The 16845-nt window shown below is 37.7% G+C and overlaps 1 protein-coding gene across 9 annotated transcripts in view; it reads right to left on the bottom strand.

Moving 5' to 3' along the window:
- The window catches only part of PLPPR1 (phospholipid phosphatase related 1), a 578428-nt gene that overhangs the window by 105730 nt on the left and 455853 nt on the right, over window positions 1–16845 (bottom strand). For all 9 annotated transcript variants that reach the window (XM_087869513.1, XM_087869509.1, XM_087869512.1 and 6 more), the window contains one exon: window positions 9316–9425. In XM_087869513.1, coding sequence (XP_087725639.1) covers window positions 9316–9378 — 63 coding nt within the window. In that variant the 5' untranslated portion in view covers window positions 9379–9425. The remainder of the gene's footprint in view (window positions 1–9315; window positions 9426–16845) is intronic.

Raw genomic sequence — 16845 nt, forward strand, 5'->3', positions numbered from 1 at the left:
TTGCTGCCTCTCTCTCTGTCAAATAAATAAAAATCTTAAAAAACAACAACAACAACAACTCAACTTTAACACCTATTGGCAATGTGGCCTTGAGCAAGCCAATTAACTTCTCTGTACCTCAGTTTCTTCATTTGAAATTTAAAATGTGAAGACATATCCCTATTGCATAGGGTCGATATTATCCTATTGATATTATCAGTACTCAATTCTCTAATAGAATATACCATGCAAACGTCAAATATGGTGTGTAGTTAATGGTATCATAACAGTATTTTCATATTTAAAAAAATCTGAAATCTGTATAACTTAGATGCTGAGATATATAGAGAGTTGTGTATTTCATTAGAATGCTAACAAGAGCAAAGTGGCTCTCATTCTGACCGCATCCCTGCCCTATTCAAAATCCTTCCATGATATTTTATAGTTACTAGCATTACCATTTTTAGATCACCAGTGAGACTGCACATCTTTTCTTACACTTATTAGAGATTTGTATTTTCCCCCAGGGTCAGGTTGGGCATTTTACTATCTTTGAAAGGGCAGGTGAGTGAAGGAGTAGAACCAGTAGGGAAAACAGGAGGAGCGTATGGTGGGAGTGATTTCAGATAGAAGGGACTGGAAGGGTCCCAGGCGCAGCTCCTAGTCTTTCCCTTGGAGTCCAACCATCTGATTCCCCCCAGAACCATATCTCCTCCTCTCTTGATCTTTTGTCCTCCGGAGCCAGATCTAGTTTCTTAGTTCTAACTTCCCTTCCCCGAAGGTAATTTATTTTAATGGGGCCCATGATCCCCAAACATCCAATTTGAAACTCAATGCTGTAGAACTGAGGAACCCTCATTCAGTTGGAAGAGCACCTGAGGACAAAGATGAAGGGTGATGGCAACCATATCTTCTCTTTAAAATCAACATTGGTATTTTGATACTGTGAAAAATAAGAGATACCTAAATGTTGGCATTGTCCTTTTGTTCCATACGGCAAACACTAGTCAAAGTGGTGATTACATAAGAAAAAGTACAGGAAAGTACTTTGTAACTTATATTTGTCATTGCAATTTAAAAGACCAACAGATTTTTCATTGCTTTGTTTGAAACCTTATCCAGTAATATCTTAATATATATATATATATATATATATATATATATATATTTTTTTTTTTTTTTTAAACTTCATCCCCTGAAGCCCAGCAATGTTGCACATCTGGGGGTTAAACTGCCATATTAAACTCTCTAAGGGTCAGGGTGTCTGTGTGTGTGTATGGTTAGCCTTGCTTTTCATCTTTGTTGGTTTTGTATGTGTTTTACATTAGATAGGAGCTATTAACTTTTAATTATTTTTATGCTAGTGTCTATTAACCACTTACTACTTGGCAAGTACTTTCAGGTGCATTACCTCATATATTTCTCAAATAAATGCCCAAGAAGAAGTTTTTTTGTTTTTTTGTTTTCATTTCACAGGTAAAGCAACTGAGGTCCAAAGAAGCTGTCCGAGGCTACAGCAGCAGTAAATGGCAGAGCTGAGATACAAACCCACTGCCTTTCATATCGACTTACTTTCTCTTTGTACCCCACCTAGGCCTAAGGATAAGATTTTGATACTTTCTCCTTGGCAAGTTCTAGACGAGACTTAAATACAAAAATCTTAGTTGCAATCTGAGTCTCTGGAACAAGGGGGTCAGATCTGCTAAATCTTAGCACCTGCAGGTAAAGAGACAAAAGCAAGGCCAAGACTCACTCTTAAGTTCAAGGCACACAAAAGGAGAGAGGCCTAGAAACAGCACTCATCGTCCCAAAATGATAATGAGCAATGCCTTCACTTCCGGCCCCAGAGAAGAAAGACACTCAGAACGATCAAGTTCTTGAAGAACTTCATGAGATTATTTATCTTCAGGCTGGCATTTATAACAGTCACCTGGTAGGTTCCAGCTGAGAAAAATGAGTTGTCAAAACAGGCAATAAAAATCGCAAGTACAAGCAACCATCAAAAAGATAAAACTGTCACATCTGTACATATCAAGCAACAATTGCATTCATTATGTCCAAACTCCTGGTACTTAATATTGTCTGCCGAGGAAGCTAAGCTCCACTTAGAGTTTTGCTGTTAGCATGAATATATTTGAAAGAGACTTGACTGTTTGAGTTATTCATGATTTTACAGAGAATGCAATGAAACTGTCTTGAGAAGAATCCACTGGTATCAGGAAAGATTTGTCAAGAGGGATAGCTCAGACCCAAAATATCTCCATATTTTGAAAAAGTACATTGATTGATTGGGGGGAAGCATGAGAGATCTTAGCACATGTCCTTATTTTTAGAGAAAAAATTATACTTCTGTCACCAATTTGAGTGTGTTTTCCCCTCAGGGAAGTCCTCTTTTGTTGATCCTCAAGTGGGAGAGGTGTTGCTGAAATGACAAGAGAGAAAATGGGAGGGAAGGAAAGCAGGAAGACAGGAGAGGGGGTCCGAAATATATTGAGAGACCAAGAGAGAGGAGGAGGTAAGGAAGGAGGAAGACAAGAAAGGGAAAAAAAAGGACGAAGGATGAAAATCGCACAGCGAATATTTGATTATTTTGATCACTATTTTTTACTTCTTAGGTAGTTTGTGGTAAGTACCTTTATCCTCACCACAAATTCATATGATTGATTTCAAGGAGTAAAAATGAGGGTGCAAAAGTAGATGTCCCCATGTTCACTTAAAAGTTGTTAATTTTCTGCTCTTCCTGCCGCCTCTTTCTTCAGCTTTTGTCTAGCTCAGCATTCGCTGTTTCTCACTCACTCCAGTAGAACCAGATCTGGTAAGAGCTGAAAGCTGTGGGTTAGAAATTTTGTCGTGGACCATCTTGAATTTTAGTAATTCTGGATTTCACTCTTGGTGATAGGAAAGTTTATATTCTCGCCCTTAAAAATCACTATTCACTTGTCAGTGACATTGAAGAGGCTCTGGCCAGCGTGGCAAGTACACTTTAAGGATTAGCAGACACGGGGAGATGTCCAAAAGAGACATTTTCCTGAATTATCTAACACTCAAGGGCTTGGTTTCTGGAAGCACCTGTGTTGCCCATTACAAATCATGCTTCTCAATGCACTTGGCTGCCCTCTCACTGTTGATCCCCTCTCTTTCAGCCCATTATCTTCTATATGTATTCTCTTCATCTACAAACTTTGTTCTCTCTCCAGTGACATCTTAGTTCCTATTTGGTAACAGCAAGGGATTACTCAGAGCAATGCTCTCCTGACTCATTACCACCATGAGACCTTCCGCGCTGCATGCTGCTTGGTCAGGGCATTTCTCTACTTCCAGTTCAGCATTCTGTATGGGTCCCAGGCAGCCTCTTCCTTGGTCATCACTTTTGAATTTTTAGAAGCTGACTGGTATGTACTCACCTCACCAACTACCACAAGTAAAACATCTCCCGATTAAAATTCTCTGTTCACATAGTTAAAATACCACCAAGAAAATGTACATCGGTGCTCCACTATGCACACTACGTGCTCGCATTCCCATCCTCCATCCCCCACACACGTGAAGCATGGCCCAGCAATCCTGGCTCTAAGAAATACTTGATGAGATTCAAGTTACAGAAGCCTGGTTAGCATGTAGAGTATGCAAAAAGGGCAAAACACATAATGCCATGGGGGGAGGACTAGGCACTAAGTAAGTGTTTAGTGAATGTACACATTCATGGAACAAAGAGAAATGAAAACATTCCACTGCGAACATCTACAAGCAATGGCTTGCCTGTATTTTTATTCTTTTCATTCATAAATGAGCTGAATTGAAAAGGGTACTGAAAATAAGAGTGGTAACCCAATAAACTGATGATATAGTGGACCCGGACTGGTGTAGAGAAAGGGGTACATGTCCAACTCAGTAACAAGGTTTGGGTTTTCATGTCCATGGGGACAGGATGTGAGGACTGGAGTATAAAAGCTGGCATTCCTGAACCTTGCTTTTCACTCAGAGAAAGAATGTTCTCTATAAATCCACCTGCTGGCATAGGAAGACTACAAGGAAGGTGAACTTCAGCTAATTATACTTTGGTATTGCCAAGTTTCGGTTCTGAATAGAGAAGCCTAAACCCAAGAGAAACATACATGCAAAAGCCCTCCTAAGAGATACTCTTAAAATCTAAGGCGCACGTGAATCCTATAGAAGAAGCAAGCTCTGCTAAACAATGAGCCAAAAAATTACAAAAATAAACAAGTAAACAATCCACCATGAACTAGAGATGGCAGATACAACATACAGGAGGATTAGAATACCAAGAATTTCAGAAAACAGAATAATCTGAAAGGATATAAAAAATGAAAATGTAAGCATGGGGACACTATACAAATAGGCAGATTTTTGCACATAGAACTTCTAGAAATTAAAAAACAAGAGGGTTAAGAGACATGTAATACAGAAAGACAGAAGATCGTACATATTGAATAGAGAAAGAGAACATAGAGCACAGAGGAGCGAGAATATTTGCAGATATGATGCCTGAGACTTTTATGGAATTGATACAAACATGACTTTTCATACCCAAGATATAAAATAAGTTCTAGGCAATATAAAGTTCACACCTAGACATATACGAAATTACAGACCATCAAAGGAAAGAGAAAAATGTCAAAGCTACTGGACAGAATGTGGATTACCTATCAAGAACAGTAATAAAGGTCTTCACAGAGGGAAATGGATTAACACTTTGGAAATTCTGAGGGTGGAGAACAAACTGTTCAATTCAGAATTCACCTTTCCAGATTAATTATAATATAAAGACTATTTCAGGTAAATATTACAAATGCTTACAATTCACTAGACCCATGCTGAAAGTTCCATGAGGAAATTAAACCCAGAAGGAAGGAGAGGAATAAAGGGAGGAATGATGAGCAAAGAAAATGAATATGTGGGTAAATTCAAAGGAGTCAGGACTGAAACATTAGTGAAAAAATTTAAGGAAGACATAAAAATCAAGAATGACACCCAAGATCTCAAAATGACTTAAGAACATTATTGTTTAAGAGAAGCAAATAGCTATTGGTTAATCTTATTGTTTGTTATGTTTATACATTTAAAAGAGGAAGCTTTAAAAGAATAGGAGTCAGTCAGAGAAAGATAAATACCATATGATTTTACTTATATCTGGAATTTAAGAAACAAAAGAGATGAACATAGGGAAAAAAACAGTAACAGGTAAACCATAAGACAGACTTAACTCTAGAGAACAAACTGAGGGTTGCTGGAGGGGAGGTGGCTGGGGTTGAGTTAAAAGGGTGATGGGTATTAAGAAGGGCACTCGTGAGCACTGGGTATTGTATGTAAGTGATGAATCACTGAATTCCCCTCCTGAAACTAATATTACACCGTATGTTAACTAACTGGAATTTACATAAAAACTTGAAACAAACAAAATAAATAGAATCTATAATTTACAACATAAGGGGGGGTAAAACAAATGAAGTAATCTCCTCTAGAAGGCAGAGAACGGGGGAAAAAAAATAAGAAAAAAGGATGAAAGTCCATATTTATAACTTAATGCAGGAACACCTGATATATTCTCTTTAAAGTCAGCAATGAGGCATGGATGTCTTTTACTTCTGCCTCTATCCAACATTACATTGGAGGTCTTAACCAAAGCCAAAAAACTAGAAAAAGTCATAATAATCAGAAAGGAAGAAACAAATGTGCTACTAATTGCAGATGATATGACTATCTGAAAAAAAATCTAATACACAGACACACTCCTAAAACAAAGAGTTTAACGAAGTTTCCTAGAGTAAACAGATACAAAAATACCAATATTGTTCTTATACTGAAGCAAACAACTGGAAAATGTAATCATGCCCCAGCAATTCCACTGCTAGGAGTCAATCCAAGGGAAGCTCTTGCACACATGGACATGGAGACTGAAAAAAAGAATGTTTTCTGCAAAAGAAAGTTGCAAGAGTAAAATAAGTGTTAAGAAAACAACAACAACAACAACAACAACCACCACCAAGCAAACTGTTTCTCACTAGGTGTATTCACGCAATGAGATAAAATGCAACAATTTAAAAGGAATGCATTGCTGATCCGGATAAATTTCAGATGATCTGGGTAAATTTCAGAAACAGAATGCTGAATGAAAAGGCAAGTTGCAAAAGGAAAGTTCAATATGGTATCATTTATGTAAAATCTCCCTAAGATATGAATTATGAACATGTGGATATGTAGGGAAAATATGAAAATATGAATGAGAATCATACAGGGGAATAAAGCCTCCAGTTTCACAGATACAGTTCCTTCCAGGTCCAGGACAGGAGGACTTCTGCCATATTTGTAATGTTTTATTTTCCTTGAAAAAATACTTGAAGCACCTATGGCAAAATTTTAAGATTTGGTTTTGATGGTGGGTGCAGGGGTATCTGTTCTATTTTCTCTGTTTGAATTATTTCATAATTAAGAAGCAATAGTGAAAAGATATTCACTGATCAAATTGATATTTTAACCAAGTTATTTTTGACCAAGTTTTTGGATATTCCCATTTTAATACCTGGCATAATGTAGGTAAACAGTAAGTGTGTTTTTGTTTTGTTTTGTTCCTCCACCCCCAATTGTATTTCATTCAAAGTTTTGTTGCCCAACTCAGAAGAAATATTTAAAAGTTTTTTTTCTTAATTAAAAAAACTTGGGGTTGCCTGGGTGGCTCAGTCAGTTAAGCATCCGACTCTTGATTTCGGCTCACATCATGATCTCAGGGTCCTAAGATCAAGCCAGGCCTCAGGCTCCCCACTGGGCGTGGAGCCTACTTAAGATTCTCTCTTTTCCTTTCCCTCTGCCCCTCCCCGCCCAATTTTTTTTCTTTCTTTCTTTCTTTCTTTCTTTCTTTCTTTCTTTCTTTCTTTCTTTCTTTCTTTCTTTCTTTCTTTCTTTCTTTCTTTCTTTCTTTCTTTCTCTTTCTTTTTTACCTTTTGACCCCCTTTACCTATTTTTCCCACTCCCACCAACAACTAACCTGTTATATCTATGAACTTAGTGGGTTTTTTTCTTTAACTTCACGTGTAAGAGAGATCATACAGTATTTGTCTTCTCTGACTTATTTCACTTAGCATAATGCCCTTAAGTTCTGTCTATATTGTCATATATTGCAAGATTTCATTCTTTATAGCTGAATATTCCATTGTGTGTACACTCCACAATTTCTCTATCCATTCATCCACGGATGGACACTTGGGTTGTTATCATATTGTGGGTATTGTAAATAATGCGACAGTGTTTGACAGATGAAATACAGCAGAATCATGAAAGCCACCTTGAAATAGACCTCCTCCCCTCTCAATTTCTACTTTATTTTACTTTACTTCCTCTTTTTCCTTCTCCTGCCTATATCTGAGAGAAGTCACTGATGTATCTTTTTTTTTAAAAATGTTTTAATTTAAATTCCAGTTCGTTAACGGACAGTGCAATACTAGGAAGTGCACTTGTGATGAGCACCAGGTGTTGTAAGTGTTGAATCATTAAATTGTACACCTGATGTACCTTTAACTTCCATGCAAAATAAAATTGACAATGCATTAAGAAAAAGAATAAACTACCTTTCCTCTCCCAGATTTTTATATTTATATTTATATTTGTTCCAGGTTAAGGCACAGAAAGATTGATTTATGTCTCTTTCTGCTTGCTCTACCAGTCAGCTCATCGTTCATATGTTAGAGAGCTGAAAATCTTCAGAGATAGACCTTCCAGCAATAAATTAAACCTCTTACTTTGAGGTTTGGCTCCTGTTCGATTTTCAGGAAAATTTAAAATAAAATTGCTACCAGGAGGATAAAGATAATGACAGATGACTTATTCTCTAATTTCCCCAGCTTACTTTACAAATTTATTTTTCTTACAACAAAAGAAAAAGGATTTTAACGTTGAAAGACAGATACGGTGCCACAGGCTTCTCCCCTCTTCCCCATGAGCAGCATGAGAAAGGACTCTTTTGCCCTCATTATACTTTCGATATGAACAATAGTAACTAGAACCCATGATATACATAAGGTATAGTTATTGTCTGAATGGAGTTATTCTTGGCCTTAGAAGCAAGAATAAAGGAAGTTAAAGGAAGAGTATTAGGTACAACAAGTTAAAGGGTCAAGTTAAAGGAAGAGTATTAAGAAATATGTGTTTCTGTTGAGAGATGAGTTCTTCATTTACCCTTTCAGAGATTCAACATAGTTTGAGTCTATACGTATCCTGACTTTTATTAACATCTCTGTCCCAGGTTAATGTCCTATTTCCACCTAATTCTGCAATACAAACAGGTTCACACATATCACCAGAAAATAAATCAAGTAATACTTGTTCATCTAAACTACCAAAGGATGTCTGTAAGGTGAAACTCAAGGATCAGCCAAAAATATATTTGGTCAAAAATCAGAATGCTCAAAATCACCCAACAGACTATATAGATAGCTAAGGTTACTTCAAGAGGTAGAAGATAAAAATATTGTTGCGCTGATCCATAGAGGTGTTTAAACACTTAGGTACTGAAAGTACATTTTTGCTAATATAATTAGTGGTTCACCTCAACTGTTGACTGTTTTCACATAGGTAATTAAGTGGACCAACATGCACGTTCCTCCCACATTCAGCCAAAAAGTTCCCATAACAAGAACATGCTACAGCTGGTCCTGGGACATCTTATTTTGAGATGGCCTGGAGTAGCTAGCTTTTTCTTTTTTTGCGTCAGATCATTCCAGACTTCCTAAAATTTCTATGTCTTTGTCTCCTCTATAGCAAACGTTATAGAGAGGGAGATACAGTGGGGAAGGGGTGTAAGAAGTTTAACCAAGAAGATGCTGGAGAAGCGTTTGTTGGTACAAACTTGGAGCAACTCAACAAAATCATTAATGACCAAAAGAAATTGCACATTACACAAGCTCTCAATACCCCACTAAAGAAAAATACCCCGTGGAAATAGTCAATTCTAAGATTTTTTTTTCTTTATTTGGGCTGCAAGGCAAAAGTCCATCAACTAACATCATCTGTAAACCAACTGGTTTGTTGATTCCTGAAACATGATACTTATTTTTAAAAAACAACCTAAAATGCTGCATTCATAATTAATACACTCAAGTCACCACTGAAAATAAAAAGAATATAATAAAACACAATTATTCTGTACCCCATAGATGAACCTTCTCATTCTATGGCTTCCCATTCAAGGAACATTTTGCATAATTTATTCTCTACCAATATTTGTGCTATCAAAATTTGTCAAATAACTCTACATTATAATCCAAGTTCTCAGCATCAAAACTACTATTATTCCAATTTGTCCGTAAAGGCAAACGCACATACCTCAACAAATATAAAACACGGGATGATGGAATAACTTCGCTGAGTGTTGTTTCCTACAGCCATTTCTTACACCATGTAGCAAGGCTGCGGCGTCTCCAACTGTCTCCAGGCTGAAACAGAAATAGGTAACCTGGTGTAAGAACCACATGTTTAGCAGTCCCTTGGGTCTTTATGTAAAAATATCAGCTGCTCTCCAGGTAAACAAGCTGTGGACAAACAATGCAAATAGTGATTTGTACAGTAGAGTCGGAGTAGTCATCATTCTAGGGAAAAGAAATGTAAATACTAGCCGTGAACAGTCTGAGAGTCTAAAGGACAGGTAGGGAGCCCCCCGTGCACAAAGCTACAGTGTAATTGTGTGGAATTGCGCGGTGCTTTACCCCAGCAGGCTGCTCCCATGCCACGATTTTGTTGTTGTCCATCCTTCACGGATCTCCTCCGTCTGCGCCTGATTCTTTTGTTTGTCTGTTTGTTTGTTTCTGTCCTTGCCTCTGCCTTGGAGGGGACATTGAGTATTGAGGCACTAATCCCAGCTTCTTTTCCCTGCCTACTCTTGCCCTTGCTCCCTTGACTACACGGCTATTAACTATTTTGGAATAATACATCATTGATCCCTCTCACTGAGTTCCCTCAGCCCTGTGTGTGTGTGTGTGTGTGTGTGTGTGTGTGTGTGTGTGGTCCTAAACACAAAACACTGACGCCATAATAAAACCTCTTATTTTACAAGAATGGAGTAGCTAGGCAACAGTGGATTATTTTAAGTATCTGTTAGAATATCTTTCCAACTTTGAACCGAAAATACTCCTGCATTAGATTTTTTGTTGAAGAAAAATCAAAATTAAGCAAACAACCAAGTAGAGGTTTTAGACTTTGATAAAACTTCCAAGGCCAGATGAAAAGAATTTTCCACTACACCTTTTATTCTCTATCCAAAGCAACACTTAATGTGTTTCCAGTATCTGCTCTTTTTATTGTTTTTTGTCTCTTCTGCTTCCGTGTCATCCTTCCTCATAGTTGGTATGGGCGGTGGTATGAAAAGCGACAGAGGGGCTGGCAGTCCATGTAAAGGGCTGACTGCACTTTTCTTAAAGGTCAGGAAGTAATGGTTTTTTAACTTAATTCTATCTTTAAGTCCTCTTTACCTTTTCTAGAATGAAGCTTTACAAAACATTTCCTTCTTTTTTTCAGATACCAATTTCTCACTTCATTAAAACTTTTTCTGATGAAACTTAACATTAATGCATGGTATTAAGTCCACACCAATCACAGTGTTTGAATTATTTAAGTTTTAGGCAACTTAATTTTTTCAATTAAAATTGGATCTTATCGGTTATAAAATAATACCCATTAATAAATCCATTTCTCCATTTTATTTTGGGATTTAGGAAGAATTATTTATTTATTTTTTTGCAATAAGAAAAGAATCCATATGTTAGGGACACATTGAGCTGATCCGGCAACCACTTCTTCTTTACATTTTACCCTCACTTAACCAAAATACCTGAGAATTTACTTATCAGTGTTTATGACTTAGAGTCTTTCTGTTTGCACCAACTAAATACAGTGCCATATATCTGAAAAGAAAATTAACTTTTAATCACCTCAAGGTAAGCCTGGGCACCAGAAAAAGCAAAGGCATCGGCACCTAGTATTTTAGATGGTTTCTCCAGATGATTAAGAAAAAATAACAATGAAATGTAGACTATAAGACAAGCTTTGGGGTATTATATAAAATTCTCCTTTATCTTCACTCTTCTGGCCCCAAATACAATCCAGTTTTTTACATGCATACAGAGATATTATACAAACATGCAATATAATCATTAACTATATTGAGGCATACTTTACATATCATATAATTTCACCCATCTCAAGAATACAATTCAATGCTATTTTAGTAAATTTACCAAGTTGTGCAATTGTCACCATAAAACAATTTTAGCACTTTTTCTCACCCCAAAAAGAATCCTCTTCCTCACCATCAGCTCCCTGACCACCCTACCACTCCTCTAGCCACGTCAACCACTAATCTACTTTCTGTCTCTACAAGTTTGCCTTTTCTGGATTCAAATAGAGTTATACAATATATGGTTTCTTCACCTGGATTCTTTGACTTAGCACAATGTTTTTGAGGTTTATTCATGTCATAATGCATATATCAGTAATTTTTTCCTTTTTATTGGTGAATAGTATTCCATTGCATTATCTATAGCACCTTCACCAATTTGTGGAAATGTAGATTGTTTCCAATTTTTGCTGAATCCAATATTAGGTAGTGCCCAATATTGTGGGTAATGATGCTAAGAACATCTGTGTATAAGTCTTATGTAGCTATATGTTTTCATTTCTCATGATTAGATACCAGGAGTATAATTGTTGGGTCATATGCTAAATAATGTTTAAGAGAACTATGGAAGTGTTTTCCAAAGTGGTTATGTCATTTTACATTGACACCAACACCGTAAGAATTCCCATTTCTCCACATCCTAACATTTTTATTGCCTATATTGTTTATTATAGTCACTCTAGTGGTTATGAGATGATATCTCACTGTGGTTTTCATTTCATAATAACAAATGATATTGAGCACCTTTTCATGTGCTTATTAGCCATTCTTGTATCTTCTTTTGTGAAACATCTATTCAAATCTTTCAGTTTTTTTGATTGGGTTGTTTATCTTATTACTTTCATGGTACAAGGGTTCTTTTATATTCTGAATACAAATCTCTTATCAGATATGTATTTTGTCTTTTGACTATTAATGTGTCTTAGCATAGATTCCTTTAGGTTTATTCTGCTTAGAGATTTCTCACTACTTGAATCTGTGGGTTTATGGTTTTTTCCCTAAGTTTGGGAAAATTTTCAGCTATTACTCCTGGAATACTTTTCAACATGCTCTCTCATTTCCTGGGAAATGACATGAATATTAGATCTTTTGTTTTAGTTCATCATACCTCTGAGACTAATTTTTCCCCCTCAGTCTATTTTCTCTGTTTTTCAGATTAGGTATTTTCTACTATTCTATCTTCAAGTTCACGGATTCTTTCCTCTGTCATCTTCATTTTGGTGTTGAGCTAAGTCCACCCACTGAGTTTTTCATTTCAGTTGTATTTTTTAATTCTAAAATTTCCATTTGCTTTTTCTTTACATTATCTATTTCTTTGCTGAGATAATTTTTTCATTTGCTTCAGCATGTTTGTAATTGTTTATTGAAGCATTTTTATGATGACTGCTTAAAAATTCTTGTCAGATAATTCTAGCATCTATGTCATCTGGGTATTGGTGCTTGTTGTTCTTAAATCAGTTTGAAATCTTCCCTGTTCTTGGTATGAAGAGTGATTTTTGATTGAAACCTTGGGTTGTTACATTAGAAGGCTCAAGATCTTGTTTAAACTTTTTGTTTATCATACTTCCTCTGATATTCCTCCAGTAGGTATGGGGAATGCCCCCTTGTTCCTGACATGTGAAGGAGGAAGTCCAGCTTCTTTACTTGGTCTTCTATGACACCCGGTTGGGGAGGGGCCCCTGTGCTAGACAGAAATGAAATTCAGGACCTCAAGTAGGCCTTCACTGACATCCTGGCTGAGAGGGGGAGAGGTATCTTTTTCTTTATAGCTCCCCATGTGGCCTCCATGGACACTGTGGGAAGGTGGCCTTGTGATTACTGAGTAGTGGTAAAACTCCTGACTTTCTGCTAGCCTCCTCTGATACCACCCCAGTGAGGGGGAAACAGGGGTGCTTCAGTACTCCCCGGTAGGGATGAGAGTCAGGACTCCCCACATGTTCTCTGATACTGGGACGTAGGGGACTACTCATTACTGCCCTGCATGAAATAAAGTTCTGGCTCCCCCTTGGTTTTCTTTGACATGACCCTAATAGGAGTCTGGAGGAGTCTCCTAATAGCCTGCTAAGGGTAGAAGTCCAGGGTCTCCACTTGGCCTTCACCAACCCAGTAGTAGAGATAGGACTAATTTTTTCTGTGGTGTTTGGCTGGAGTCAAGGGTTATTTTCTAAAAGTTTTTGGTCTTCCTAGGTTGCCCTTTTCTTGACTCCTTGGCTAGAGCTTTGTTTGGGGCTATTTTGTCTGTGAGTATTGGTGTTCTCAGGGTTGGTTGCCAGATTCTCCAACATCCAGTCTGTGAGGAGCCAAAAAGAAAATCTTAGAAACTCACTATTGTGTTGTTTCTTGTATGCTGAGGTCCCTAGACAGTGTACCTTTTCCTTCTACCTTTCTGTTTCCTTATGTTTGTTTTATATATAAAATCTAAGATTTTTAGCTGTTTTTAGGGGGAGGAACAGTGAAAAGTACATCTTACTACATTCTCCAAGAAGCAGAAGTTGTAAGAATCTTTTTGAAGGAGTGCCACATACAACAGCCACCAAGATTCTTGTACAGAGTTGTAAATTTGAGTTTCTTTGTGCCCAAAGTTTCAAAATATCAGAACATATCTTATCATTCATTCATTTATCCATGAGTCCCTAATTCATGCCAGGTATCCCATTAGGCACAACTAGAAGCAACCAACTGGTCAGATACCCCATATTCAAGGGGCTGACAGTTATCTAGAAGGCACTAGAAAACAAACATAAGAATAACAATGGGTTATAGGTACAAACATAAAAGGAAGTAAGAGAGGGGTGCCTGGGTGGCACAATCTGTTAAGTGTCCTATTCTTGGTTTTGGCTCAGGTCATGATCTCAGGTTTGTCAGATTGAGCCCCACATTGGGCTACACGCTGGGCATGGAGCCTGCTTAAGGTTCTCTCTCCCTCTGCCCCTCCCTGCCATTCCTCCCCTGCTCACACACGCAGGCTCTCTTTTCACTTTCCCTTTCTGAAAAAAAAAAAGGAAATAAGAGGGATAATGGCAGCACAAATGAGTAATCAATTCTAACTCTAACTCTTGGGGTCAGAGATCTCTTATACATTAGTTATACTATACATAAATCTTTTATCCATTAGGCACAGTCGACATGGTACTGAAGATCCACAATACTTTTAGGGGCCTATGCAAAGTTCTTAATTTCTTCTAAAACCAGAAAATGGGTTTCTAGGCAGAAAAAAATTAATATATATTATTAAACTCAGTTTTATACCATTCAATTGTAAAATATAAATTAATTTTTTTTTACATAGAGAAAGGGGTCCCCAAAAGCAAACTTGCTTAGAGTCCACAAAAATAATAATGCAGCCCTAGTTGAGACAAAGTTAAGGAAAAGTTTCTTAGAAGAGATGGCTATTCAAGTTAATTAAAATAAAGGTAGAGGAGGATAAGAGAAGCATTTTGGCTAAAGGGAGCAGCAGGAGCAAAGGTTCCAAAGATTTGAATCGCCCAACAGGTTTGAGAAACTAAAAACAAACACCAGGTCAAACATATGAAAACCAGGATGAGCTACCAAAATGTACGTACATGTAACTCTGTATTATGACAAACTCTTGCCAGCAGAGTACCTCAAGAATAAGAAATACAAGACGGTCCATTTCCATATCAGATCGAAACATAGGGGAAAAGGGAAATATTGACAGACAATGCTGTTTCCTGGTAATACATTGAGATAGGGCTCCTATTTCTAGGCAGGTAAGTATGTTATAAATCAGAGTTGTTCAATGAAGGGATCAATGCCTTCTCATATGTTTCCAATGATTTTTCTATTAATTTCCTCTTGTTTATGAGAAGTGTTACAATTCCTAATCAACCCAAGACAAATACAAAAATAATTACTGATTATAGAGTCTCTGTTTAAGTGATTCTGAAAAGGGATGGTGATGGAATATGGTCACTGCTGGATGGGGATAAACTTCACTTTTAAGTTTTACAAAACTGGCTCCAGCTGACCAGGCAAGGAAGCTTCAAAGGACAAAAACGTCCTTGAGAAATAGGCACCATGCCTCAGTGGGTCTTTCTGCCCAGCTTTGATGAGAATCTAAAATTGCCAGTGGCCAGGGGCCAAAGTCACAGCCTGTGGTCATTCTCAGCAGCCTAGAGGCTATTATTTTAGGGAAGCTAGAGCTTTCTCTTTTGACAGAGACCATTTTGAACTAATTTTGCTAAAAAATATCATGGCTCCCATTAAAGTTAGAATGATGTGAATTAATGGAGTTCACATAGGCAACAACAATAAGGACACCCAAAATGGCACCCTTCTGAAGAAGCCAAGAATTCTTCACTCTGAGGACACATTGATTTAAAACAGTGTTTGTGAACCCCATCACTATTGATATTGTAGGCCAGATAACTCTTTGTTGTGTGGGGCTGTCCTGAGCATTGTTAGATGTTTAGTTACATCTCTGGCTTCGAGCCATGAGATGCCAACGATAGCAACCCCCTTCCCAAATCATTGACAATTAAAAAGGTTTACAGACATTGCCAGATATCCCCTTCAAGAGGGGAGTGGGGTACAGGGAGTGATGGCTCCTGGGGGAGGACCACTAATTTAAGAGATTTGAAAGCAGAGCTCCTAGAACATGAGGATTTTTGAGCCGGTGAGGAGCTTGCTTCACCTGGGATAGAGGCCACAGTTTTGCCCAAGGGGACAGACCTATTCCTGCTTAGTACCCAACAAAGGGAATTTTGGATTTTTTTAATTTAATTTTTTATATTTATTTTTTGCTTATTACCATATGTGTGGGATCTCAAAAAGGGAGTGCTGAAAACAAGCTTAAACAACCTTAAAATAGCTCTGGAGGGATTTTGCTTCCAGCTAAGAGAAAGCAACTGAGACTGGATTTCATGCCTGACAACTAAAACATACAGACAAAAATAAATAGACAATGGTATTCAAGACATTGGACATAGCACAATAAAGGGCAGTGATCCCTAAAAGATGAGAACAAACAGAGGTGAGCCCTATGACTGCCCTAGCTTATTGCCTGGAGAGTCTTCAGGCCATGGTAGAGAAGGGGAACCCAGAAAAGTGGCCAGTGGTCTCCCTGAGTATACAGAGATGAGAATGTGGAGGGGGCCAAGGCAACTGGAGTTCACAAGGCAGAGTACAGAGAACAGAACAATGCAGAGAGAGAACCAGTTGCTCTGCAGAGGCTCCCTTTTGGGTCTTTAGCAGACTTCAGATGAGCATGAATGGAGAGTACCAAAGGCCCGAGAGAGACCATCCAGAGGGATTAGAGCAAATAATCACCAGGGCTCACACATGGCCAAGAATACTTTCTATTCCTACCAACCAAGACAGACTCCCAATTTGCCAGACAGCAGATAGAGGGACTTCAGTGTTGGTTAATTAATAACCAGTATGAAAACATTTCTCATCCAGGAACCACAAGTGGCACTGAGAAGTACTCCTTGTAGAGTATTACTGTTTTTTTTTTCTTTTCTATCTTTCATTTGTTTGTTACACAATACTAAATATTTATTGAGATTCTGGGCCACTGAGTGATAGGCTTTCCCCAGGTGTCAGGGGGCCACAGAAGCAAGAATATGTGCCAGAACAAAATATAACTCGGATCATATCAAAGGCATCTCTGACATGAGTTTTACCACACTGAACATAGTGGAACTTTCTAGAAATTCCTCAAA

Source organism: Ursus americanus, chromosome 18 (genome assembly GCF_024610735.1).
Source record: "Ursus americanus isolate L20-20 chromosome 18, mUrsAme1.1.p, whole genome shotgun sequence".
In the NCBI taxonomy this organism is placed as follows: domain Eukaryota; kingdom Metazoa; phylum Chordata; class Mammalia; order Carnivora; family Ursidae; genus Ursus; species Ursus americanus.